Here is a 26121-nt window from a genome sequence, read left to right on the forward strand (position 1 = left end):
GGAGGGAGATTATGAAAATTAATGTACAATACATTGTGCAGTGGTTCTACCGTACAGCAAGTACAGTATTGTTATCACTCACTCGTAAGAACCGTACACAGTGTTACACAATGGATCCCAAACCTGAAAATAATTGCAAATACAACGTTGTGCTAAACCCAAATAAATGATTTCTCTTCAAGATTATTCATTTTGCAATCAACTGTGCCGCCACGATGAAAATGCAAACAAGTCATCAAGCACGTTGGCAATTCCGGTCAAGCGAAAATCATCAGAAAACATTAAACTTCACAATTCGGATCAGCAGCTAAAAAAGAGAAACAAAACCGCTCAACACTGAAAACACAGCTTCTGGGAAAACAAAGATCGAACGCCGCGTAAAATGGAACGCACCGAACTAAGAGACAGCACTATTACCCGAACACATTCAGTTTGTTACTGTATGTACACTAGCCAAAAACGTACAGTACTACCCCCATCTAATACCGATTCTTGGGATCACGGCCCTTGCCAGCATCCGAGTCCCTTCGCTGCTGCTGATCACGGGTCTGAGACTGTTGATCTCGGGATGTGGCATCATGGAGGGTCTGAGAGGCCTTGTCCTTCAGATCAGAGGCCTTATGCTTCACTTCCGCCGCCATATCCGCCGCTTTCTCTTTCACGTTCTCCCAGGCGTTGGCCGCTTTATCGGCAATACCACCGGGCTGTGAAAGAGATTCCTTCACGTTTTGTGCGGCATCCTTGGCCTTTGATAGCAGATCGTCACCGGCACCCTGGGCGCGATTGCCACCGGCCTCCGCTCGGTCTTTAGCATACTCGGCCTCACGGCCCACTTTCCGCTGGACATCCGCCGCACCAGCTTTGGTTTGGTCCCAGGCGGAGGCGGCTTTGTCCTTCAACTTGCCAGCTTCATGTTTCACTTCACCCTGTAGCCAAACGGTACTGTACTCTGTACATTCTTACCCACTTGAAACTATATTCCTACCCACTTGTCTACTGTAGCGTGTAACATAAACTAAACTGTTTTAGCAAAATTAATGATCTACGTAACAGAAATACCATGCACTCCAACCAATACGTAATTCAACAGGATAAATCACAATGTCGAAGACTGTCTCGCGTCTTCCGTCGTTAACTTATTATTGTTAGAACCTTGATTTACACTGGTGAGAGCTTTACAGTGTTACGCTGACTTATAGAACTGGAAACCCGGAAAGAGATACTGTTTGAAAATTTTGGGCGTGCCGCTGACGCTACTTACAAATTAACAACTTAACATTGTAACGGTTTGAATGTACCTAACCGATGCATTACAGTATCAGAACGCAATCCCGAACCTTGGGCTTACAGTTAAGTTATGAAAGGTAAAACAGAAAACAGTAGTTTACCGAAAACGGCAAACTACTTACAATTGTTATGAATTACCGACTGACGGTACTTACTGTACTTAAAAGTTTAAACCAGTCTAATGAGTCTATACTCTATAGATTTCTTTATGGACTATGCAGAGACACGTTATCGCCTCACTGAATACCAGCCAGCGAAATGTTTAAACGGTTCAGCAGACCTCGCATCTCACCTTAATATCTTTTGCTTCCGCCTTAACTTGTTCCCAGGAAGATTTGGCAGCATCCTTCGCGGAACCAGGACTCTTCGGACCACTCGCATAGGTAGCAGCCTGGATCGCAGCGTACTGGTTGTTAACAGCCAACGCACGGCTGCATGCACGTCCTGCGCTACGGGCTACGAACATTGTTGCAATTTGCAAACAGTTATGTTAAAGACAAGGCAAAAGACGCTCAAAACTTGAAGAAAGCTTTTGCGAATGATTTGAAATGAAAAGTTAATGCACGCTCCGTACTCCTATTTATCCAGCACAAGACAGTCAATGATCATGCTCATGTGCGGTCTTACAGTCTTACTTCAGTACAGAAGGAACATTCCGCGGTGGTTGCCAACGAACTGAGGGGTAGACAGTAGACTACACCGTAATTCGGTCTGACAGGGAAAATCCCATGACGTTGCTCAATAGTGGAATTTCCAACAACGTCAATGGATTTGGAAATCATTGTCGGCCATCATCGGGCCATGCTTCTCGATTCTCGAAATGGATACCCGATACTTCTCTTATCGTTCCATTTCCAATTATCACACGAGTACTTCACTGTACTTATTGAAAGAGTCAGAAAGACCGAAAGGGCTGGGTTAAACACTGATGGCAACGTAGTCGCCCTGGTGCGGCGGATGTTTTGACAGTGTACAATACTTGGACTTGGAGTTTTGGATAGTCTGCGCGTTTTCTGTACGAGTATACGGTTAACCGTTTAAATAACATGCTTACGATAACAATTTACGAATGTTTAGTTAGAATCGTTTCGTTAGAATGTTTACGGTAAATATCATATACAGTATTATTTTGTCAAAAGCTCATGACCCAAGACAAGTTTTTACCATGTTTACACTGGACTTCAAAAATCAAAATTATGTTTACACATCCATCCATGCGCATTAATTATTCAGCGCATATAATGCTAGCGCTGTGGCTGTAGCATCTTTATTCAATTATTCTTTATGAACTACACACTACACAGTACTAAGTCCTATTATTATTACGGACCTTTCGGGCACTGTTTATACGGCTAAGGCTATTTTGCCGCGGTAAGAACAATATGCGGCACTATAGCTGGTTGGCTATTTTGCCGCAAAAACTGCGGCAAAATAGTCACTCCGAAATGTTAACATATGGGATGTGACGTGCGTGCGTGCGTACGACGGCACTATCGCCTATCGCAGCAACACCCACGCGAACCGGACAGCGGCAAAGGCCGAGCAGAACAAAACCGGAACGCAACATCACTCAGTATAGTCTGTTTTTTCCTGTCGGGGTTGAGACACTGCTTCCTGTCGGGGTTGAGACACTGACGTTTTGCACCGAATGGACCATCTCTAGATCTAAGACTCTACTAATGCTACTCCATCTCAAAGCCCATTTTCGGTTTTTATGGTATCTTTACAGAATCATAAGTCCCGAGTTTTCGTTCACATCCATAACACTGGTAGTACCAGTCTGGTACTGACGCTGAGAGTGACAAGTGACAAATACTCGGGAATCGGAGTGCTTCGGTAACCGGAACCAATCGGAAGCTTTTGAACCAGCCAATCTGTATAAGAATCTGTATGCACTATGCACTACGTATGTATTTGTATTGTATAATTAAACTGTTTAAGAATAAGAATGTATTCCAGCCTGTCAGTAAGGCAGTTTCAGGTAAAAAAATATGCTGATTTTTATTGTGTAATCAGTTTGCGTTCAATAAAAAGGTAATGATGCGTAAACGGTAAACTGATTCCTAATAATTATCCTAAAGCCTAAAGGAGTCCATGACTCCATGCTGTCAGTAGGTTTTGGCCGTATCAGCTTTACATAGGCTGAGTACAATGCATGATCTGTAAGTATGTATAAACTATAAAGTACGATTCACATTCTATAATCCATTATTTTGCCCGTGGCCAGCATTCAGCCAACTTGGGTTTGTTTCAAACCTTTGCAAACAAACACCGATACGTCTGCAAGCCAGTGGAGGCACTTGAGGTGCAGGCACTTTATAAACGTTCCTCCAGACTTTTTCCATCTGATCTTTTCTTCTAACGTCCGCAATCATGGCGTTCTCTTGGTTCGATGAAGTTGGGAGCATGCCTCCGATTGAGGTTGGTCGTGCTCCACATCGTGATATATTTCTGAATTCTGCTGACATTAGTCATATTAGTCATATTACTACCGTATTACGAAGTTACGAACTAGGAAGTGGTGGTGTTTCAGGTGTTTGAGCTGAACCGCAAGTTTTTGGAGGATAAAGATACCAACAAAGTGAACTTAGGGATCGGCGCTTATCGCTCTGAAGAATTGAAGCCATGGGTTTTACCTGGTGGGTGATTTTTCTGAACCCTTAATTTCGTTTTTCAAATGCGAATAGTAGGCCTAATCAATCCTACACTTATCTTTTCAAGTACGATATCGCGAAATAAAATGTGAATTCTGTATGGATCACCGATGGATGACACATAGCAAAAAACGAGAATGCGTTGGGCCAGTAATAAGCTGTGGATCACCAGATAAAACGCAAGCACTGACTGCTAAATGAATCGTGCTTTAAGCCTGCATACTGCAGCATACATAAAAATGAATTGTACTGTAAAGTCGCAGGCTCGCATTAATCCGAATGCTTGAGGATGATTATTAATTTATCACTTAACTGATTAATGTAATTCCGTTTACTCAGTGTATCTTAACTAATTAATTAGCGTAATTAATTAATGTATTAGAATTAGGCAGTAACGCAATCTAAACTACATCATAAATTACTAATAGCAATAGCTAACAGTAATTACTAAATTAGCAATCAGTCAATCACTAATAGTTAATTACTAATAGCAGCTTTTAGTCTAATAAATTAGTAATGCAGATTAATACTCAATCACATTTATTAGTAAATTAGCTAATAAACTGAAAGCTCTTCAACATGTTACGGGTGGCCACTGTGTAAAGCTCCGTTGGCTATGCTGAACCACGGAGGTGAATGTGTATGTGAAATAGAAAACGCAGCTTCGAAGCTGCGTTTTGTAATTCATCTGTGGATCACGTAGCGGACCAATAAGCGCAGCCGTTAGCTTTCGGCTTGGGAATGTTGTGTGACTAACTCGCGTTATCTTTCACGGGCGCGCAACGGAGCGTTGTGCCCCACTTCAGGCAAAACATCAGTGAGATAATTCTCATAGGATTGATTACCCTTAGTATCGTTTTCTTATTGCAATTAAGCTACTAAAGCCTAGGCAGTTATGGTCCAAGGAAATATTGCAAAATTTGATTCGCTTGGTAAACGGTATCAGTAATCACTACTTTTCTAAATGCTTTAATGATAATATAATAATTCGGCCTTTGATCTATTCAATTTTGGTAACAATATTACGAGGTGCGTCGTAGTTCTAAATGCAGTAGGTACTGTACTTGTATGTAGTCGGAGAAGTCGCATCTACTTTACATGTATATTTCGTTTATAAATGCTTGATGCAGGCTCATCGGTTGTTTGTTGACAGTTGTGAAACAAGTGGAAAGGAGCATCGTTGAAGATGCCAGCATCAACTTCGAATATCTGCCCATCCTGGGGCTAGAAAGCTTCTCCTCGGCAGCCACTCGGATGCTACTGGGTGCCGACAGTGCAGCTTTGAATGAGAACCGGGCATTCGGTGTGCAGACCCTCTCCGGAACCGGTGCTCTGCGTCTGGCGGCGGATTTTCTGGCCAGTTGTGTGCCTTCAGTGACGAAGATCGCCTACATTTCCACACCGACCTGGGAAAACCATCGGCTGTTGTTTTTGAAAGCGGGATTTAATGAGGTGCGGGAGTATCACTATTGGGATGCGGAGAAGCGTGCGCTGGATTTGAAGAATATGCTCAACGATTTGAATGACGCGCCGGAACGATCGGTGGTCATTCTGCATGCCTGCAGTCATAATCCAACTGGTAAGATATAAGTATGAACTTTTTGGGATGTTGCTGTTTTTTTAGCCTTTTTTAATCAATTGGTTGGCTTAGACCAGCTTTATTCAGTTGGCTTATTACTGGATACTCGTCAATTCGATTTTGTTTTAATAGTCACTGCTCTGACTGCTGAAAATTTAATAGGCTTTGCCTTTGTCTGTTATTTTTGACATACTAACTGTTATCGCATCGTACTTTGCGCCTTATTGTCTTTGCATGCGGTGGATGTCCTGTAACTGACTGATAAGGATAATTTATTACGTTAAGAAATTGGATAAGCCAAGGACAGTTGGCAGTATGTATCCGAAATAATTTAATTAAGAAAATAGCCCCGTAGGGCTTTTTACTATCTCAGTTAGTCCGTAAGTTTACCGTAAGCTAAAAGTTTATGTAGTAATAGATGGTGGAGATTTAATGCCGGATTCCTGGCAGCTATATGTGTGCTGCCGGTTGGCAGATACTGTGCGAGCTTATTTTCCGGGATTGTTAAGCTTGTGAAACAGCTCATAATGGAATCGCAATAGAAATTTGGCATTTTCTTCTGTAGCCGCTGGTTATTTTATAAATTACAATTGCATTACACAGACCTTGGTAGAAGATCAGTTATGCTTATGCGGGCTGTGAATCATAAGATCGAATTTGTAAAAATAGTTTTTCTAATTTCCTTTGCTCATGCATTGACGTTCCCTCTAGGAGTGGATCCAACCCGTGATGAGTGGAAGGAAATAGTTAAAATTATCAAAGCACGCAAACTGTTCCCAGTACTGGATTCAGCGTACCAAGGCTTTGCTTCCGGTGATCTTGACGCAGGTAAACATCGCTTTTGCTGACCTGTTAGGAGAGGCTTTTGTATAATGTTTGTCGATTAAAATATGAATAATTTGCAGATGCTTGGGCTGTTCGCCATTTTGCCGAGCAAGGTCTGGAATTCGTTTGCGCACAATCCTTCGCCAAGAACTTCGGCATCTACTCGTCCCGTGTAGGCAATTTAGTTGTGGTCACCAGTAAAGCGGAAACTGTTCCCAAAATCAAATCGCAGCTGACCATCCTCGTCCGCGGCAACTACTCTAATCCCCCCGCGCAGGGCGCGCGTATCGTCAGCGCGGTGCTAAATGATGAGAAACTGACGCAGCTATGGAAGGAGCACATTCGCACAATGTCCGGCCGGATGAAAAATATGAGGCAGCTGTTACGCGGCAAACTGGAGGCGTTGGGGACCCCGGGCACGTGGAATCACTTGACGGATCAGATTGGAATGTTCGCCTATACCGGTCTGACTGAGGCACAGTGCCAGCAGCTAATTGATAAGCACCATATTTATTTGTTGAAGAGCGGGCGGATTAACGTGTGTGGAATTGCGCCAGGGAATGCCGATTATGTGGCCAAGGCCATTCATGAGGTGGTCACTACGGTTAAGTAATAACGAGAGAACAACGCTTTAGTATTTATTTGTTTTTATTATTTTGGCTTCCGCGCTTTCATGGTATTCGATGGTTCTGACATTTTGTGATGTGTTCTGGTTTTAATTAATTTTAATTTTGTTGTGACAGCTTGAATGCTAAGACGTGGATTTGCTCCAGGCAAGTGCCAAAAGGTGCTTTTATTTGCTTACGAGTATAGTAAGTACTGTACTTGCGTAATTTAAAGTCGCGTATTTCTTATGTTTTCCCGGAACCGTGCTTAACGGTGGCGACGTGGCGTTATTCCTTCAATAAAGAAAGCGTTGCGCTTGATTAGATCTTAGAATTAGAGGCATACTTGCATATTTGGGTTAATTTTCCGAATTTTACGTTGATTGCTTACTGTAGGTTAATTACTACGGGTACTCGTACTGATTCGTATCCTTCGAAATTTAGATTAGGTACGCGTGGTAGGAAGGCTATTAGCTATTGGCTATCACCAATTCGTTCCTCGCCGGTCATGGGATAACAGTAACCAGAAAAACGCTTGAGAACGAACATACTGACGCTGCTGTTTATAGATACGACATGCTACGGTAGATGCACACCACCCTCTCGGTTTTCGAAGGGTTAAGAAGAACAGTATTTACAGACCGTTTATGTAACGGTAAATTCATACATTTCCTGCCACGACTGATGTTTTGGCCTTTGCCAGTTTTCTTTTATCAAGTGCTTTCGCAAATTGCATCAAAGAGAATTTCAGCACCTTCTTGCGATCATTCGCGTTCGACGCCTGGTTTTCGCTTTGGCCGGCATCACTACGGTCGTCGTCTTCTTCCTCCAGGACATCTTCCACTGTCTCCACCGTCGTAGTGGCCCCGCTAACCTCTCGAATACCCTTATCCTCATCTTTTCCCGTATCATCTTTTTTCTGTTGGTCCTTTGTTTTTCCCGTTATGGGATCCATGGGATTATTAACGGACTGCGGATGGAAATCCGCGGTCAGCGGTGTCGTGGTGCCGGTGGAAGCGGAAGCATCGGTGGTGGCTGGCACAACGGCTGCCGCTTTGGATTTACTTTTGCTATCAGGGCTGGAAGGGTTGATGGGGATATTGAGGGGATCAAAATATCCCCCTGCAATGCCGGGATCAGGAACAGCGGCACCGATACCGGGACCGCCCAATGCCCAATAGGCGAATTCCACCGGATACATCCAGGGGAAGATCAACTGACTGTTGCATAATGCTGACAACGGCAAAACAACAAAAACGAACACCAGTGATCCACAACCTAACTGTATTTACGTAATTTGCGTACCTGTTCCTACAAGCAGACATCCTAAAATATCCAGGACTCGGTGCATGACTTTGGTTGTTCGGAAGGAACGTCACACGATCTGGTGTCGACGTGTCGTTATCAGTGTGATCACCTTTACAATATGTAGTTTTAGCGCTAGTTGACCCGGACACAAGGCTAACTCTAATTATATCCAATTTGCATCCAGCAGTTTACGGTACGTGCCTAGCTAACTTAAAAATATAAATTAAATCAACATACACCTCAATGAAAAGCACTTGCTCCACTCAAACACCACATTACTTTCCGCTAACAATAAGAAACCGCTGTACATTAATTACAGTGTTCGTTCTTGAATTCGTTCGTCATCGTGTGCATTGACCATGGCCATGAACAAGTCCTAGATGGCTAGATGAGCTCTGTACAAAATCAAAAATTGCAACTGCCGTGAAGATATCAACGAATGTGTTCGTTGCTCCGCAGAATTGAATTCCTTGGTTTAATGTCCCAGTATGATTTGTGCACCAAATTTTATTTAAATATCTATATGTGTCCAACGGTAAGTGTGCCACTGTGCATCAGTGAAAAAGACACGAAAATATACTTTAGCGAAATGAGCATACTGTTTTAGTTCAGCCCGTAAAATAATTATACGTTTAATACGATACCATTGATACGTACAATTCCGTTGTGGACGTACGTAGGTGAATGGCTTTCCTTATACTGCATGAACAAGCACAATTTGTAATGCAGTATTGTATACTTCTACTGCATTGTGCAATACAGTGATGTAATCAAGCAAACGCTTTTAGATTAATTTTCGTTAAAAATATTAGGTGTGAAAAAATTTATATCTGCTGTCATGAGACATCAGATACGTACGAGACTAATACACGTACCCCAGTAGTCGTTGGAGCAGTTCTAGTTGTAACTTGTAAGTGACCACTGACCACTGGTTTCAGTTCACGAGGAACACAAACGGCTGATTCAAGGAACTAAAACAGTGCGCTATCTGAGCTTGCTAAAAAACCAGGGATGTGATACTGAAACTGTTTTTTGGAGGTTTTTAAAGTGGCATAGAGAGTTGACGATGGGATGCGCCGTATATGTTGACATACGGTCTGGAACCTACCGTCTCATGTGGCGGAAACAGCTGAAAATTAGGAATGAAGTGCATGATAAAGAGTATTAATTTTACGCATAAAGTGATGACCATCCCACTAAATCGCATGAATCTGTACCTGTGCTGCAATCTAATAAGCCTTATGGCTTTTTTGCAGTATTTACCGGACTAATGTTATGCCCAATTCCACATGCAATTAACTTGCAAGTATTATTAATTAGTTTCTACCTATGGTAGCAGCTGAGCGAGCGAGCAGTAGTTATTTGTCAACTTCCAAGCGGAATATTTTCCGATAAGTGGTGGTTTATCATAACGATCGTAATCAAAAATATCGTAATACTCGGATGTCTGCTACGCAAAGAAGTAAAATGTGTCTTCGGCGTTGCATCAGAACTTAAGTAACTTCGCAGTATGACACAAATGCCTCACAAAAAGCCTTTTAATGTGTCGTAAAAAAGCCGAAAATATTGGCATAATAAAGCGTTACATATGTAATACGTCGCTGTTAACGTTAAATACAGTACCAACTATGAACACAATTATTTTGGCGCTACGCTACACCGTATCAATGTTTATACAGATTCAGTGAAGGATTAATAGGTAGTTCATTAGTTATTTAACATTTCATAATCAACCAATATAACAGCATCGTGTGAAAACACCTTCCGGTCTAAATTTACACCTGTAGAATCCCAATTTATCTGCTGTCGTAACCGGCACTCTCATCGCTCACTTCCGTATATATATGGCGAGTTTTACAGTAGGTCTTCACAGTCGGTAAATCTTTCTGTAAAACTGAAAATGACCGCAAAAGCGTTGATTTGTCTATTGATATCTGGCAGTGTGATTTCATCTGGTAAGTATTTAACACAAGTTCTCAGAAGTTAATTCAATGGACTGACAGCCTCGCTTATCTGCGTACGTTTGTTTATATTCAAATTATTTCTCACGTTTTTTGTGTTTAATGAAAATGCATAATGCTAGATAATCGTTTTTTAGTGGTGTCACAAGGCTGGGGCGGTGGTGGCGGCTTTGGTTACGGCGGGTTTGGACTGGGATTAGGCGGATGGGGATTAGGCTGGCCCGGTCTTTGGGGATTTGGAGGATGGCCGTTATGGGGCGGATTCGGAATGCCATGGTTTGACCCCCTGGGATCGTGGTTATTCGGTGGGGGTGGTGGTTTCGGAGGAGGCGGCTACGGAGGAGGCGGCGGCTACGGTGGAGGGGGAGGCGGTTACGGCGGTGGCGGCGGCGGTGACAGCTATGGTGGTGGCGGTGGTGGTAGTTACGGAGGAGGCGGTAACGCGTACGGTGGTGGGGCCGGAGCGGGAGGACCTGCTGGTCGTTCAGGAGCAGTTGCAGCCGGAAATGCCACAGCGGCCGGTGCAGCTGCAGCGGAAGTCATTCCACCTGGCGCGGTAGCCAACTCTTCGAATGCACTGTTGGGTGGATAAAAGCTCAAAGCGTGATCTCGTCGGCAGGGTGTGCGTGCCGGTTATTGGGTAGTTTTCTTCGTGTGATATTTTTTTTGTCAAAGATTTTTTACTTTGTACACGTATAGCTCTTTTGGGGTGATACGTGTTTAATTATCTCGGCTGTGTACGTTTACCGGTTTGCGGCCGGCGATATCTGTATGGCTGTATGGAGCGTCCAAAGAATTCCATAAAATAAATAACTACATACCTATGCAACAAAAATGTATGCTTTGCGGTTTGCCGGTCCGATAAGTACGACCCTTCATAATATTGAACCGATGCACTGAATATAATTATATAATATAGACATGTACCATCGCCGGTGCTTTGCTGTAAACCATGAGTACGTAATAATAAGCATAATCGTATACCAAGTACACAGTGGCACTTCTTTGAGCACAAAAGGTGCTGCAGTTTTAGGTAGTTCGTTGACTACCATTTTGCAGGCGTTTGTCACATCCACAAATTCATGCAACTTTAATGTATTATTACGCAAGTATGTAATAAATTAGATATGGTCTGACAGACATAGTTTATAGATTACGGTAGTTTTTGTACGCAAGTGTTTATGCACATAAACACTATGTAGAAGTGCTGCCTCCTGGCTATTAAAGGACCTTGCTGCTTCATGAGCAGATGCTGCACTTTGCATACGATCATTATATAAATTAATAATTATAATAATACAGATGTTATTCCATACCAGACGTACTTAAGTGCCGCCCCAATAATAATAATATTTTAAGAACTGCACTGTATTCGGTTTTTTACTAGCTTTTTCTCGTATTTATTAATTTGCTTACTCGACATACTCAGTGTCATTATTTTTGCAAGTTTCTTAGGCTTCAACCCAACCCTCTTTCAGCTGCTTCTTGCAGCATTGCTACAAGTACTGTAAACGTTCCTACACTACAATTTCCCGAGCACCGTGAAGGCCGGCTTTTCCAATTATAACACTTATAATTAAACTAGATTACTTTGTATTTTTGTAATTCACACTAAAGCTTAACGTATGCACGCCATATTTTCAGTTGATTTAAAAGAACGCAGAGCAACTGCCAAATTCTTTAGTAAGTACAGTTAACCGTTGCCCAGCGAAGATCTGCTGATAACAGCGATACAAAATGGGTGTTTGCTACAAAATCAACTTCCAAAACATAAATATATTAGTTTTCGAACTGGTAATGTTGTTAGTTATTGGCTAGACTGCAGCGCTCCGGTCTACCAATAGTGCATGCGAACGTACTTTCCTATTATTAACGAGTAAGGTTTATGTACGATTGCATATGTTTAGACAACATGACCTTTTGCTCACTAGCTGTACTTACTGGTAGCCTGCTGTAATTCTGTTTTTTTATACAGTCTGCATACACTGTATACTATTATGTACTGATGTTCGCTGAACTGGGAGGCCTTCACTGCACTTCGGTCTATTAGCAAAGAGATTTCAATTTTTTTTGAAAACTGATCTACTTAAACTGCGACTGCACATACGCCGGTAAGCTGTCTTCGATCGGGGTGTTGATTGTTGTTGGTCCTGCGCGCATGCGCAGTAGCTAAAGGAGAAACAGCAAGACCTTGCAACCTTGCACTAACAATAAACACGCCGTTGACGGATCTCGTCGGAGCACCTGCGGACTGGTTTCCTGTTTAGATTGCTCCTAATAGAATCTTTAATGCCGGAACTGAAATGCGCTGCCTCCGTTAGCGTGGCCAAATAATTTATTAACATTTTAACAACGTGCGTAATCCTGTTTTGCGCAGAAAGGAAATTGCTTGTAATTGAATAAATGTTTGTCCCAAAATTAGTTACATCCTCGTCGTGGCAGAAATTGCGTGACTGGCGGCTGTGTACTTTAGAATTTGTGTATACAGTAATATCATGGAAAATATGTACGATGGTATTGAACGAGTAATACATATAAATATGTCGAGCATTTAGAATAATAAAACTGGCTAATGCTTGATTTTGTTCACTAAATAAGCAAGAGACGCTTGTCGTGCAAAAAAAATCGTGCGTAAATCCAGCGTACAGCGAAAAAAGTTATTTCTTTTACTGCCGGAAACGACTTGTTGTGTTATTTTAAATCGGAAAACTGGAGAACTGGAGGCGGGTTTTTGTAAAACGAACGAGTTACCATTATTTACTATAAGTATTGAAGATTATTTCGCAAAAATTTTATAAAAAGTAGCCAGTAAAGACGACCAAATATACCACCGAAGTGACCGAACCTTCGAATATCCTAAAATAACGAAATCCGACTAATACTTGTACGTAAGTTAAAGTTATGTGTTGTATGAAATACGTAATGGTGTATGAAATGATACGTACTGTTTTCGCACACTCTGTACTCCATGTATAAAGTACTACTCGTATAATGAAAACATAAAGATCACACAAGCAAGGCGGAACGGAATGCCACCCAAACCGGCAGTAACGCAAATGCAGAACCGGCAACAAAGCGCTGTCGGAAGGAAATTGTCCCTTTTCAGCGCAACAAACAGATGATACACAAGCACATACACAAACTGATTCCTGAGCGCCCCCGTGTCCGACGCAGCAACAACTGGCCACCAGGCATGAGAAGGTTCATTAGCCGGAGTACACAGACTACATGTGTAAGGAGAGAGAAAGACGTGACACGGCTATTTACCCATTGATTAAGGCACTGATAACATTAGCGCCCCCACCATCAGCAATCAGCTAATCAACGGCGCTCTTGATTGGCTGAATTGACTGATTTGTGACATGTTGCGTGGGGGCATTGTTGGTCATGGCTGACTGAATAAACATGCTGAGCGTGTGTCTCACAACTTCTGTATGTATGGATGGACTGGACTGCACAGATGAAGACAGCAGTGGCGCAGCAGTAATGGAATTTTGCAATTTTCCATTTTCAAAGAGAGCTCAGGCCGGGCAAGAAGCGGGATGGAAGTAAATTACCCTGTTCGGTCGGGTTAAAACGACGTTAGGGATGTAATTTGAAGTTTAATCGAAAATGTCACAAACTCAATTAATGTTCGTTGCTCGAATAAAATGGCCCGATAAACTTACTTATAAGGCTGGCGTCAGATGTTACTTTATTTACCTATCATTCCTGGAGAGAGGTTATGAACTTACCACAGCCACCCAAATCCGTTCGAAGTTTATAAAACTTATGGTTTAGGCTGGTTAGTACAAGCAGAAGCAAACCGAATGTATGCTACTTATCGTTAGAATTGAGACACACTATTAATATAATTATGATTATGTCATTATGTCCTCAGCTGTATGAGCAAACGACTTAATATTAGTTAGATTCAACGCCCTGATGCACCGCTCGGTTATTTATCTCCTTCTTTAGTCATTTCATGCAGAGTAGCCCATGTTTCGGACGGTAATTATTCTCGGTTTGTGAATGAGTTACTGTACCAATCCCATTACTGTAACTGTGCCAATATAACGAGCGATTTCACACAAAAATGTAGTATCTCACCACTATAAATTTATAGTACTACTGAAAATTGATTCGCTTCGGTAGTAGTTGCATGAACTACTTCGCATTTGTCATTGAGCAAGATTTTTTGTGCAAGACAATGTTTATTTCGAAGCAGGCCGCTATGAAGTGGTAAATCATAAATGTGCTGCTAGGAGGGAAATAACTTTATCATGGCGCTGCTTGTTCTGCTTATTCTGTTCTGTTGCTGTAATCTGTGATAAAATCAAAATCTGAAACTACTCAACGCTTCGTGCTGAAAATAATAGATTAATTGTGTAAAATACACGAATGATTATAATCATTAGGTGTGTCGAAAAAAATTGCAAAGTATGAGAGCTTAATATGTACTCGTAGTTGTCATTAGTTGATGTCGTTGCAGGCATCCGAAATTCTGTGCTCTTCTTGTGCAATCAAAATTTTCATGTGTCGGACTGTCCAGTAAAACTTTTGGTTATACAAGCGCAAGCAACTTACGGTTAAAACTTAGGAGTTACTAGTTAGTGATTTAGGAAGCATAACGTATACACTACCAATAACAACCGCTTTTCCGATTCGAGGCTACCAACAGGGTGAACGACTAGTCCGTTGTCGTAGTAGTACAGTACGTAAGTACAGCACTTTTACGTACATCCTGATGGTGCCACTGGTCGATCGCTTTAAAATGCACCACAATCATCGCTACAAACACCACTTTCCAGCAACCGCATAACACACTGTAACGTTGTCGTGTTCGAGTAATGTCACGGCGGCACTTTATTTCTCATGTCGTTTTGACAACTCGGTAAAACCAGCATCCTGCGCCAGTTGATTACAACGAGCCACTACCGTTTACGAAACAGTTCTGCAGCCTATCGATTAAAGGTCAAGTGCATACAAGATCTCTGTGTGCACCACTTTTTTCAGACTGCTGCTTGCACGTTTTTTAAAATCTTGTACTAAAAACGGTGAAATCATAAAATGGCGCTTTCCGTACCGATGAACCTGCCTGGTCAGGGAAACGTTCCTTACTCCATTGACAGTATTTTGGGATTGCGATTGGCCAAACATGATTTAGTTCCTGCAACCTCCACCGAAGGTGTGTTCGTAGAATCGGCAGACTTGTACTTCTTCAGGAAGTTAATCCACAGTTACTACTTGAATGTTGAAGAAGCTGAGAAAAATTATTTGTGGCTTAATTTTTAAATATAATACATATACAAAAAATGCTTAAACACTTTCAGCTATCGGGAATTCGAATCAACGAAAGAAGCACTGCGTGGATCGCGAAAAGTGCATAGTGGACTCAGATGATGAAAGTTTGTACTCGGATCTCAGTACGAAAGCACAAGAAGCTCCAAAATTTCCAGGGAAGTCGCGTATTGATTCGGTCTCGTCGCGGCATCCAGCAGCATCACATAAAGCCTCGAAATCCAGTAAAAAACACCGAAGAAACCGGACAACGTTCACAACATATCAGTTACACGAACTGGAGCGAGCCTTTGATAAAAGTCATTATCCCGATGTGTATGCCAGGGAAGAACTGGCAAATCGTGTTTGTCTGCCCGAAGTGCGCGTCCAGGTAACTAGTAAATTATCTTTAAAGCCGAACGAACGTGCATCTGTAACGGTTTTTGTAATTCTGCTAAATCGCTACTTTAGTAGCGCCAGATTGCTGAAGTTGAGTGGCGTTTTTTAATCTGACAAGTGTCTTAATGATCTCTTATGAAGCTCATAGTGAACGGATGCAGCTTTTACAACATTTAAAAAGCGTCCTATACTGTATTGATGTAATTTGAAAGCAGTGACCAAAATCATACGTGAATTTTTTCCGTGGAAAAATCTTTAATTTTGTTGTTTTGAATTTGAATTCGGAATTCTCCTACGTACTGCACAAATAGAAGCACAACCGTTCGAGAATGCTGTTGTGATGCTATCTCATGATAATAGGTGTAAACTGTCTTGTCGATTTTATCGATATGACAGGAAAGTTCGACTAGTCGCGTCGCATTTATGAATTCTGAGCTGATACTACAAAATGCAATTTGTCGCGGCTGCCACTGAAAAATATCGGATCATTATCGCTACTTTCCTTTGTATATGTTTCTTCAATCTTGCAACTTCATTTTTATAAAAATTTAGGGTACGTAAATACTTGTATATGAACTGTAAGACATTATATATTTCGTCTTTTAAAACCTACAGTGGAATTAGCTAATAGAGGTAGTCAGAATTTCAGAAACAGGATCGAAGCAGAGGGAGAGAAGATATAAATTCCATTGTAAACAAAGGTCACTGACATCCAAAATAACGATGGTTTGTCAAATTATTTGTAACTGCCTGCTTAATACTGTCATCCAGCTCTCACAATGTCTTTATAAATAGTGATTTACAGCAGCCTGAGTACAGCTAATTTAATCATATCTAACAATAGGTAAAGAAAAAACTGCCCGGAGAGCAAAAAACGGCTTAAGCAATTAATTGGTCACAACAGCCGCATCGAACAAGCACTTAACGCATTAGGGTAAGTGACGCCGGCTACGTCTGTTGAATATTTACAAAATCCACATACAGCTGAGTTAATCACGCAATGAAAAGGGCCGATAATGACAGGTCAGCACCTGTTATTGCATTGATGGTTGAATTATTAAAGCGACTAATCGAATAGTTTACCTATTATCCGTGGCATTTTTGTACCACGTGGAATGATTAGTGGTTGGCGCGCGAGTGCCGGTACAGCATGGGTGACACATATTGTGCCCGAGTGACATTGATTCGTGTTGATGTTTCAATTATGGCTCGACCAAATGTCGTGATCTCACATGGGCAATACCCAAGCCGTACAGCGTGAAAATGTTCCCCCACTTAGAGCGCAAAGTTCGTGGGTAATCCACTCAGACAGTGAAGTAGTCAAATTCGTCATAGCTGACTGCGTTTGGATAATTGTGCAATAGCCTATTCAAAATTTTCACTCATCGTAGCTAATTTAACTCTCGTAACGCCCGTATAAATGTCCTCATATGACGTTTTACACGGAATGATCAGAGGACAAATGCAATTGCGGGTATGACCTTTGCATGGCATGTCATCATTAGACATTTGCAAGTAGAGAATGAATTAACATTCCAAGGACTTGTTATTTGTCAGTAGTTGTTATACCATCGTGCAGTGCTGCTAGAGTACTAAGGTACTTCTTTATGGAAACGTTCGACGACACGAATCGCGTTTCCTTAACTGCTTACTGTACACAAAGTCGCAATAAAGGACTGGGTCTATGTAAAATTATAATTTTTGTAGTATCGCAAAAGCGTAGAGTTGTTTTATTTTTTTTAAATATGCTAGCTAATAGTCGGAATTTTTAACATTTCAATTTCGAGGCTTTCGAACAAATGTAGTTAACTGTTAACCGAACTGGCTGTTAATTTTTATGGCTGGCTGCTGCTTATTGTGTTGATCGCCTATCTAAAAATCAAATCAAATGTTCAAAGTAAAAAAGATTATTGTAGCGAACTGTATATTTTTAAATTGCATAAGGTTACAATGCCCGTTCAGGAAGCAAAACTCGCTGTTCTTAGTTGTGGTGCTCCCTTATTTTCTGAACCAATACCAGAAAGCGCATAGTAACGGCCAGTACACAGTGCACTCATGGTTTTATTTCTGTTATCGTCTTAGGTCTGGTTCCAGAACCGTCGTGCAAAATGGCGCCGCCAGGAGAAGCTGGAGTCGCAGCATCTCAAATTCTCTCCCGATTTTCCGATGGGCTCATTCCGATCATCCCCGGCCAGTGCAGCGGGATTAGCTAACCATCTGCACGATCTCAATGCCGTGGCCAGCGGTATGGTGCCATTTCCTTTCGGCATCGCACCAGCTAATCCAAGCGATATCGCAGCGCCCTCTGCTGCGTCTAACACCGATGCTGCAACCCTGATGAATGTGGGCTCGGCCCGCAATCCCGTGGCACTGCCGCATCTCAATGCTTTCTTTGCGGCTGGCTTCCCGGCGGGTTTTCCGGGTACAACCAGCTTTAATGAGGGAAGCGATGTTAGTTCCAGCATCCAAGTGCTGCGACGCAAGGCCAGGGAGCACGTTAACTTCATGTCGAAAGAGATTTTTTTGTGAACTTTAATAATTATCGTACCGTTCTGTAATACTATTATAAAGGCAGATGTACAGCAGCACTGCTAATAATATCAAACAGAAATTTACGCACGCACATGGCGTGCGTACCAGGCTAATAATATTATGGATGGATGCAGTAGTGAAAATAATATCAATTACTATGTGGCAGCTATTGTTAAAGCAGTGCTGTTGTACAATATTTACAAGTTAGATAAACTTATAGACGACTACTGACAATTTGTCTGTTTATACACAAGCATTACGTATTAAGACGATAGTTCGTGTTTCTTTTTCTCGAATGGCATGTACAGATATTATATCTGATGTACCCAGAGTGAAAATTGTAAATCACATACGAGCATATGTAAACGTTCGAACAAGTAAAGTTAAAATATACGAGGGTTGTCCAGAAAGAAATGGCACTTATCAGTAGTCAGTACAAAAGAAACTCCATAATATTTCGAATTAGTTTTTAAAAAAGTTAAAAGTTGTTAAACTTTTAAATATTTCGAATTAGTTTCTCGAATTAGTTTTTAAATTTAGTTTTATTCGTACAAGAGAAAGCGACTGTATTTGAAAAAGATATAAAACGAAATGATAAATGATAGGTACTCGTAGTGAAAATCCGCGCACTGTTTCTCAGCATTCATCATACACAAGGGATCATCTCATCTCACAATTTTACGAAATCAAGTTTCGTGCAAAGGATATGTATGTACCGAAACTGTTACAAAATTACAGCAAATAAGGAGTATTATTAACGTAAATAAAACCACATAATATCATTCTCGTTCAGCTAAACTGAAATTTCGCACAGGGAATAAAAAAAATCCTTCCTAAAAATAATTATACTTTATCGGTAGCACTACAAGAGAAGCCCAAACTCATCTTGAAAGCTAATCCGTCGTAAATTACGTAATTAATAGGTATTTCATTGAGCATGTGAAATCGTAAATAAGTACGCAAATACAATAAAGCGTCCTCGCTGCAAAGGCACTATTTGAACTAAACACATTGTAATGAATGTTAATAAATTATTATGGCCTAAAGGCATTTGACTCCCATTACATACAAGTACAGTACGAATTGCAATCAGCTGCCATTTCTCCAACTGCTGAACATAAAAAGCTGCTGTTTCCCTAGGGTAGTTAATACTTACGATTAATGCTGTAGTTTTACTCTGCATACTGTATAGTGGAGGTTTAAACATTCTTTACACACAGACAGCACTCATACGAGACAGAGACGGTTAAATCCTGGATAATCTTGTGTCAAGTATCCTATTCTTCTTAAGCAAAGAACATGCGTGAGCTTTTAATGGATTGGCAAAGAAATGTTTTGTCAAAAAGAAAAGATGTCAAGTTGATGGCTGAATAATAGATTAACTGACCATATGATTGCCTGTCTTAATTAGCGAGGCGGGGTCACTTTAGCCGTTATACCTAGAAACCCGTTTGAAAAGCGAATACACAAAACTTCAACAGATAAATTCAGTACGTTACTTTAATGTACTGTAAGTGTATAAACTCAAGCAGAGAGAGCCTTGCGAAAAATTGCGAGACGAAAGTGGTGCTTTGCTTTAAAGCTCCCAGTATCCCACAGTGACAGTTTCGATTGCAATATTGAGCATTTTAATCGAAAAAAAATTGGTTTTGCTGGACAGCAAAACTGGCTTTTATAAATGGCATTAGCTATCCAGTAATCCTACATGCATATTTGCGCAACGGCGGCTATATCAAATAATTACAATTAGCGTTCAATACGCTCCACTAGGCAAAATGCATATCAGGCCGGAAGTAAATAGACCCAAAGCAAATTAGAACTGCTCACGCAATGCGCACTGTACAAAGTAAATGTCCATTGGGAAGGGTCGCAGCCGTGCAACATGATCCAGTGGTCGTCTGTGAGCCGAGTCAGGCGCAGACTCTATTAGACCGGATAATGGACTGGAGTGGATTAGCACACTTCAGTAATTAACAGTTGAACGGGTGCTAATGAGCCTAATCAACTACTCAATTAGCCTGGCCCTGACCCCAGCCAGCCACTAAATCCACTTAGACCCGACGCTGCTCTCACAATTCATTTGCCGGACTAATTTTCTTGTTGGGACTTCTTGTGTTTCACGGCGGATTTGCCTTCGGTACACAATGACAGACTACGCCCAGTTCGTTTTAACAGCGAGATTCGAATAACACAGTAGAAAATGACGCGGGACTTATGCTTTGTTCACGTTGTTGCAACGTGATACAGAAAGAAAATATGACAAGGCAGTGTAATAAATAAATGGCGTTCAGTCTTTTGCCTTCTGTGCTTCTGTGCGCATTCTTGGGCTTGAATTTCGTTTTAGCAAAATTGTGCAGGAATTTAAAGTTGTTATCATTAAAGATTAATCAACCAAGAGAAACTTCCTGTGTTTGATGCCGAAGTTGATTAGTGCTGGTATTTTGGCCCTGCTGGAACTAAATTAAATGTCGTCGTGGAAAAAGTGCAATATTAGCTGAATCGAGAATTAAATCGCTTTGCGCAGAGTACAATCAAAACAACAGCATTTCTGCAGTAGCGCGCAGAAACTATTGTTTTCGTCTTTTACGGTTACATAGTCGGTTACTGCAGAATGCAGGTTGTGGTTTTCACACTCAAGCTTGCCAGTATATAAATTTGCCAGTATATACAGATAGATGGTTGTTGATTTCCGAAACAACGAGGCTGAGCAAATGGGTTGAATGCTGTACGTAGTACTGTACTTGTACATACCGTACTTAATATTTATATAGACATTTTGCATTTTCATATAATATAGAGCTCTTCTGATTGGTTTATGCCAGACACGAATGTCATACTACAGCAGAGTACTCCCGCCCTTTTCTCTCCACCCCATTCACCCGTCGGATCAGCCGCTGACCACTGTGTTGCCACTGCATGCTTGTTGACCTGAACGACTGCACCAGTTATCCAGTCGTTTAATTGACGATGACACTTGTTTGTCTGGCGTTGGTTGCACAGTAGTGGCTGATCAGTGCGAGTAATTGAAACTGACAAGTGGCTAATACAACATTGGGCTTCTCCTCGTGGCAAGCCGTTTCATTTTAACCTGCTGGCGAACAATCTTTTTTGTTGCAATTATTTTTGACAGCTGCTGATTACATTTATTTGTTTGATTATTAGCGTTGTGCTGGCCAACAGTAGCAGTTGTCTATCTGGTTCCAGTCGCAATGGAGAAATGCGTTAAAAACTCTGGTGCGTTGTATTACAGTATTGCTAACATGTTGGATAACAGTGGACCGGAATCGGGAAAAACTAAAGGGCAGAAGAGCGCCGACAACGACAGTGGCGCACAACGTTGTACGAGCAACTGCAGGAAGATAGGTAAGTGTGAAACATCGCATTTTTTCGTACCTGTAATGTTAATAACTTGTCCAAAAGTTTATATGTTATGCTAGCCTAATATAATTTTTTTGTTGCGGCCATGAACAGATGACAAGTCACTGCCATCGGATAGCATCATCCACGGCAACATAGACGATGTCATGGAACTGGATGGCGACGATGGCGAGAAGTCCATCTCGGATGAGGTCAACTCGATTGATGAGCACAAAAACCGCGGAGGACGAAAGATTCGCCGCAGTCGTACCACCTTCACAACATATCAATTGCATCAGCTGGAACGGGCGTTCGAGCGCACTCAGTATCCGGATGTGTTTACACGGGAGGAACTGGCCCTTCGACTGGATCTCAGCGAAGCACGCGTTCAGGTAATGCAAAGGAAACATTAAGCAATAACACTATACGTATGGTACCCTAAAAACTTTAATAAATTTGATCAAATGAATAAGCACTATTATTAAACAGACGTGCACCACATTTGGTAAAATAAAGGACATTGAATCGGAATTCGGAAGTACGCATCGAACAGAAGTTTACTTTTTTCGTGATCGCGTTGTGCCGTAATCTGTAACTTAAATGCTTACGTTATTAAAATGGCAATCAGGAGTACAAAAAATTTCGTAATCAGCTCTAATGCACTGCGGTTCTATAAAGAGCTTCTTAAATATTGAATTGTCCGACGAAATCTATGAGTATGTTGTTTTTGACAAAATTAACAAGGGCAAACGATTTGAAAAAGAGCGGTTTGCTATCGTTTCAGTTTGCACGAAATATGCTTCTGCTGGGTTGGGTTAGAAATTCTAAATCTTTAATAGTTGAGGATTAAAATCCATCTTGTCCAGCGCTAAAAGATTAGATGTGACAGTGCAGCCTAAACGTGCAAATTAGCCCATTGAGCAGTCCAAACAGCCTCCCGCATCGTTCGCAGCGCCGCACCGGCGCGTCAGGCCGAACGGGAAAAATCTGTCCTTTTTCTGTCAGCATGCGTACGCTGGACATGGTATACAGTTCCTGTCTCTCTCACAAGCAGAATCGCGCGTCTGACCCCGTAGTGCAATTAGGCCGCTCTGTCCGCAGCAACGGGTCAATTAAGTACCCGTTTTGCATGTTAATCACAGATAGGCCATCGGATTTAATTAGCTGCACAGCTGAATGGACATAACGATATCCTTGTAATCCCATCAATTAGCCCTTCGTTATTAATTATCCGATATTCATCTGTTATGGCAGCATAATTGGGCCGCGGTCCACTTGGGATCGGGAAGAGGGCACCACTTGACAATTAGACAATATCCCGACAATCGGCATTTCCACTTAGTGCAGGACGCAAACGTGCGCAGTGCGCGCTTGTATTCAAGTGGAAAGATGTTCGGGCGTTTTTAATGAAAAAATTATTCATAATGGTCACGGTTAATGGCGGGAATCATTTCTCTCTTGTGGGAAAGTTCATCAGCGTAAATTATCCTTAATCATATATTTTATCACAACCGTCCTTAGAAGGGACGTTCTCTAGAAAACAGAAGAATAAGCTAAGCTTGCAGTTTTTGACTAACTGGTAAGACTGCTGTCAGACTGGCCATATATGCTTATGCCATATGGTACTGCATTGGTTCTCTGGGTTAGTTGTATACTTGATTTGCATTTTGCAGTCTGAAACTGTGAATTTTTTAAATTATGCCATACGGCTAGTCCTGCCTTGGCAGTCGGCAGTATTACTGGCAACTTTTTTTAAAAAAAATCCATAGTCAGCTGCCAGTACGATATAATATGAAAGTGTTTGAAAATTTGGGAAGTACAAAAACATGTGTCTCCCTGGGTGCATGAAGCCCAGTTCCATGCTTTGCACAAAGTTAGCGGACATTAATTTTCTCGCGATTTGTTCAATAAAATCGACGCTAACCCAATTGAAAAGTTGGCAAGCGAGTTAATTGAACGGTTTAGGCAAGCGGGCGCATTTGGCCGTATAATGCACGAGTACTGTATTGTACGTCCCATGTGCCATATATAGGAAAATAATCATCCAATAAAATAAGCAATCAATTAAGCATGATATTGGCCCGGCATCGAACAAATAAAGTGCCAATTTCCGGTTTTTGCCTATTCAACCACAAGAAAATTGCCGTGGACGAATATTATCACGTTAATATAGACCGTTTGTGTGCTGCCAGTGGATTATTATATTATTAACCACAGAGATTAACCCAACAGCAAATCAGTCTTTTATTGTCCAATCCGGACATAACACCCGTGCATTTGATTATTTACCACGGCCTCTTTTTTGTCTCTACGACACAAAGTGTGCTGCCGCATTTGATACGAGAAGTGCGCTCTGTGTAAATTTGATTTATTAAGCCGTTTTCATCGGGCATACATTATTTACAGCTGATGCGTACAACAGCCAAAATGCCGGCTTGGTCGTACAATGCCAGTGCACAGCCACCAATAATCTCTTGTTATGACAATTTTTCGATCAATAGACAGACGAGAGAATAATGTCTCATGTTACACAAACTGAAAAGTGCCGCAGGTGCAAATCTGTCCAACTTTTCTGCGGCATCAAACATTGCGCTGACGTTTAATAAGCTGCGCTCAGTGAATGTCCCTAAAGGCGTCCTTTGTTACGGAACAAAATATCTGAACTGATCACTTACGCCGAATACAAAACGGAACAAGATATTGCCGGTTATACGCATGATATTGCTTTGTGCTAGCAGTTAGAAATTAGTTTAGTATCTGCAAAGGTAATAATTATGTCCATGGTCAGTGTGCAGTAACCACCCGAGATTAGCTAACTGTAAGAAAAAGACAAGTTGTTGGTAGGTAAAAGCAACTTGTAAGAAACACAAGATAAGCAACCAGATTTTTTTCCAGCAATAAATATTGATTTCTAATCGATAGGTGTGGTTCCAAAATCGTAGAGCCAAATATCGCAAGCGGGAAAAAACAGTTACAGACATTCCACCCGGCGCTTTGGCCCCGCTCTTCCACCCCGGCCTTCCCCTTCCGGCCAACACCGCCAACCTTCCGCCGGACTACGCTTTGGCCAATCGTCCTCATGATCTCTTTCCTTTCGCACATAAATTTCCAATGGGTGCACCCTTTGCCCCTCATCCCTTCCTTCCGGCCTTCCCCACCACTGAGGCCATGATGAAGAGCCACCCATTTTTCGGAATGTTCTTCCCGGGGACCCTTCACCGAACGCCACTGCCACCACCCGGAACACTCCTTAACAAGGCGCCGGATGCTACGGGAGCGGATGCGTTGAAAGTGCACAGTCTGGATGTGCTGCGTAGCAAAGCCAAGGAGCACAGCGCCAGCCTGGGCAGTGGGAAGGTGCATCGGCCGCGGCCGCAGACCGGCACACCAACTCTTAAATCAGAAGCCTATGCATGATGCATCTAGACCGATTGTTTCAAGAGGAGTTTTAAGAATCTTAGATCTTTACGTAAAATGCAGTAAAACTGCACACGCATATACCAATAAAGTGACTTCTGTGTGTATACTATAATAATACCTTTGTGTTGTTTGTCCTCATTGTCAGAGCAATTTTTACTCGTATTAAGGTTCGAGCATTAGACTTTTACCAGTTGACGATATTATAGTGTATCTATCATTACTTACGTATCAGCAGATTTATGCACTCCATATGGATGTCTTTCAAACTAAACGAGTTTTGCAATAAAGTAAAACATACGCGACGGATGGCTGCGATCATTGCAGTAGTGATTCCCTAGTTATCTTATATGACTACAAACAACAAAAACTAATCGAATCAGTTTGGTCATTACACTAACCATCCGCCGGAAACGTTAACTTTATTGTATCAGTAAAATCGTTGAGCCCATAGAGAGCCCACATGGCGTATGTCTTACCAGGGAACATAGGCATCCTCCAAATTCAGAAAATTTTCATTTTTTGTAAAAAGGTATTATACTATTGTAGTATGTCTAAAAAAATATTTTCATCTGCCACCGTCAAGGGGGCGTGGCCAGATAACAATTAAAAATTTGCATACTATCACATACTGTGCAAAGTCAGTCAAGTGTTATTCGTAATTATTATTATGTTAGCTTTTTACTGCAGCACCGTGGACTTTCACAGCTGTCGAGCAGGGATGTAAAAAAGGCCCACTTGCGGGGGCTCGTGCCGTTGCTGCCTTAGAGCATATTTTCGAAAATTTTTTATCGAATAGTGTTTTAAACAAAAAGCTGTGCGAAAAAAAGCTGTTTTCTACTTATAAGCAAATACGTGCTGTACTTCATAATCAGTTTTCGGAAGTGTGCACTCGCAGCAATGACAGGAGCCGCCGCAAGTGGGCCTCTTTCACATCA

General features: G+C 41.6%; 6 protein-coding genes across 8 annotated transcripts; 4 read left to right on the forward strand and 2 right to left on the reverse strand.

Moving 5' to 3' along the window:
• Nucleotides 1-170: 170 nt before the first annotated feature.
• On the reverse strand, nucleotides 171-1915 carry LOC129591943 (group 3 late-embryogenesis abundant protein, mitochondrial-like). Its single transcript, XM_055487833.1, has 2 exons — nucleotides 1580-1915; nucleotides 171-926 (listed from the first exon to the last, which is right to left on the reverse strand). The coding sequence occupies exons 1-2, from the start codon at nucleotides 1751-1753 to the stop codon at nucleotides 480-482; spliced, it is 621 nt and encodes a 206-aa protein (XP_055343808.1). The 5' UTR covers nucleotides 1754-1915; the 3' UTR covers nucleotides 171-479.
• A 1564-nt stretch (nucleotides 1916-3479) lies between these two features.
• LOC129591942 (aspartate aminotransferase, cytoplasmic-like) lies at nucleotides 3480-7271 on the forward strand. The gene is made up of 5 exons (XM_055487831.1): nucleotides 3480-3708; nucleotides 3821-3926; nucleotides 5095-5520; nucleotides 6232-6348; nucleotides 6426-7271. Exons 1-5 carry the CDS (start codon nucleotides 3661-3663, stop codon nucleotides 6956-6958), a joined length of 1230 nt encoding a protein of 409 aa, XP_055343806.1. The 5' UTR covers nucleotides 3480-3660; the 3' UTR covers nucleotides 6959-7271.
• A 186-nt stretch (nucleotides 7272-7457) lies between these two features.
• LOC129592021 (uncharacterized) lies at nucleotides 7458-8714 on the reverse strand. 3 transcript variants are annotated; one of them, XM_055487961.1, is made up of 3 exons: nucleotides 8576-8714; nucleotides 8256-8367; nucleotides 7458-8183 (listed from the first exon to the last, which is right to left on the reverse strand). In XM_055487961.1, exons 2-3 carry the CDS (start codon nucleotides 8299-8301, stop codon nucleotides 7612-7614), a joined length of 618 nt encoding a protein of 205 aa, XP_055343936.1. In that variant the 5' UTR covers nucleotides 8302-8367; nucleotides 8576-8714; the 3' UTR covers nucleotides 7458-7611. The 3 variants fall into 3 exon arrangements, with proteins under 3 accessions (XP_055343936.1, XP_055343937.1, XP_055343935.1); XM_055487962.1 differs by lacking the exon at nucleotides 8576-8714 and adding an exon at nucleotides 8498-8573; XM_055487960.1 differs by lacking the exon at nucleotides 8576-8714 and having other exon boundaries at nucleotides 8256-8491.
• A 1396-nt stretch (nucleotides 8715-10110) lies between these two features.
• On the forward strand, nucleotides 10111-11043 carry LOC129592024 (ctenidin-3-like). Its single transcript, XM_055487964.1, has 2 exons — nucleotides 10111-10213; nucleotides 10357-11043. Exons 1-2 carry the CDS (start codon nucleotides 10159-10161, stop codon nucleotides 10809-10811), a joined length of 510 nt encoding a protein of 169 aa, XP_055343939.1. The 5' UTR covers nucleotides 10111-10158; the 3' UTR covers nucleotides 10812-11043.
• A 3983-nt stretch (nucleotides 11044-15026) lies between these two features.
• LOC129591901 (retinal homeobox protein Rx1-like) lies at nucleotides 15027-18704 on the forward strand. Its single transcript, XM_055487773.1, has 3 exons — nucleotides 15027-15386; nucleotides 15532-15869; nucleotides 17960-18704. The coding sequence occupies exons 1-3, from the start codon at nucleotides 15269-15271 to the stop codon at nucleotides 18404-18406; spliced, it is 903 nt and encodes a 300-aa protein (XP_055343748.1). The 5' UTR covers nucleotides 15027-15268; the 3' UTR covers nucleotides 18407-18704.
• A 2679-nt stretch (nucleotides 18705-21383) lies between these two features.
• On the forward strand, nucleotides 21384-25482 carry LOC129591900 (retinal homeobox protein Rx1-like). The gene is made up of 3 exons (XM_055487772.1): nucleotides 21384-21772; nucleotides 21881-22158; nucleotides 24689-25482. The coding sequence occupies exons 1-3, from the start codon at nucleotides 21619-21621 to the stop codon at nucleotides 25181-25183; spliced, it is 927 nt and encodes a 308-aa protein (XP_055343747.1). The 5' UTR covers nucleotides 21384-21618; the 3' UTR covers nucleotides 25184-25482.
• Nucleotides 25483-26121: the final 639 nt, after the last annotated feature.

The sequence above is a fragment of the Paramacrobiotus metropolitanus genome, unplaced genomic scaffold, assembly GCF_019649055.1.
Source record: "Paramacrobiotus metropolitanus isolate TYO unplaced genomic scaffold, Prichtersi_v1.0 Parri_scaffold0000049, whole genome shotgun sequence".
In the NCBI taxonomy this organism is placed as follows: Eukaryota; Metazoa; Tardigrada; class Eutardigrada; order Parachela; family Macrobiotidae; genus Paramacrobiotus; species Paramacrobiotus metropolitanus.

Excerpts from the sequence above, each read along its gene's own strand:
- LOC129591943 (XM_055487833.1), bottom strand. The coding sequence starts at position 1,753 with ATGTTCGTAGCCCGTAGCGCAGGACGTGCATGCAGCCGTGCGTTGGCT. Across the intron at positions 927-1,579 it reads CGGAAGCAAAAGATATTAAG|GGTGAAGTGAAACATGAAGC; the intron begins GTGAGATGCGAG and ends GTTTGGCTACAG.
- LOC129591942 (XM_055487831.1), top strand. The coding sequence starts at position 3,661 with ATGGCGTTCTCTTGGTTCGATGAAGTTGGGAGCATGCCTCCGATTGAG. Across the intron at positions 3,927-5,094 it reads GAAGCCATGGGTTTTACCTG|TTGTGAAACAAGTGGAAAGG; the intron begins GTGGGTGATTTT and ends GTTTGTTGACAG. Across the intron at positions 6,349-6,425 it reads TTCCGGTGATCTTGACGCAG|ATGCTTGGGCTGTTCGCCAT; the intron begins GTAAACATCGCT and ends AATAATTTGCAG.
- LOC129592021 (XM_055487961.1), bottom strand. The coding sequence starts at position 8,301 with ATGCACCGAGTCCTGGATATTTTAGGATGTCTGCTTGTAGGAACAG. Across the intron at positions 8,184-8,255 it reads ATGTCTGCTTGTAGGAACAG|CATTATGCAACAGTCAGTTG; the intron begins GTACGCAAATTA and ends TGCCGTTGTCAG.
- LOC129592024 (XM_055487964.1), top strand. The coding sequence starts at position 10,159 with ATGACCGCAAAAGCGTTGATTTGTCTATTGATATCTGGCAGTGTGATT. Across the intron at positions 10,214-10,356 it reads TGGCAGTGTGATTTCATCTG|TGGTGTCACAAGGCTGGGGC; the intron begins GTAAGTATTTAA and ends ATCGTTTTTTAG.
- LOC129591901 (XM_055487773.1), top strand. The coding sequence starts at position 15,269 with ATGGCGCTTTCCGTACCGATGAACCTGCCTGGTCAGGGAAACGTTCCT. Across the intron at positions 15,387-15,531 it reads TCCTGCAACCTCCACCGAAG|CTATCGGGAATTCGAATCAA; the intron begins GTGTGTTCGTAG and ends AAACACTTTCAG. Across the intron at positions 15,870-17,959 it reads TGCCCGAAGTGCGCGTCCAG|GTCTGGTTCCAGAACCGTCG; the intron begins GTAACTAGTAAA and ends TTATCGTCTTAG.
- LOC129591900 (XM_055487772.1), top strand. The coding sequence starts at position 21,619 with ATGGAGAAATGCGTTAAAAACTCTGGTGCGTTGTATTACAGTATTGCT. Across the intron at positions 21,773-21,880 it reads GAGCAACTGCAGGAAGATAG|ATGACAAGTCACTGCCATCG; the intron begins GTAAGTGTGAAA and ends GGCCATGAACAG. Across the intron at positions 22,159-24,688 it reads TCAGCGAAGCACGCGTTCAG|GTGTGGTTCCAAAATCGTAG; the intron begins GTAATGCAAAGG and ends TCTAATCGATAG.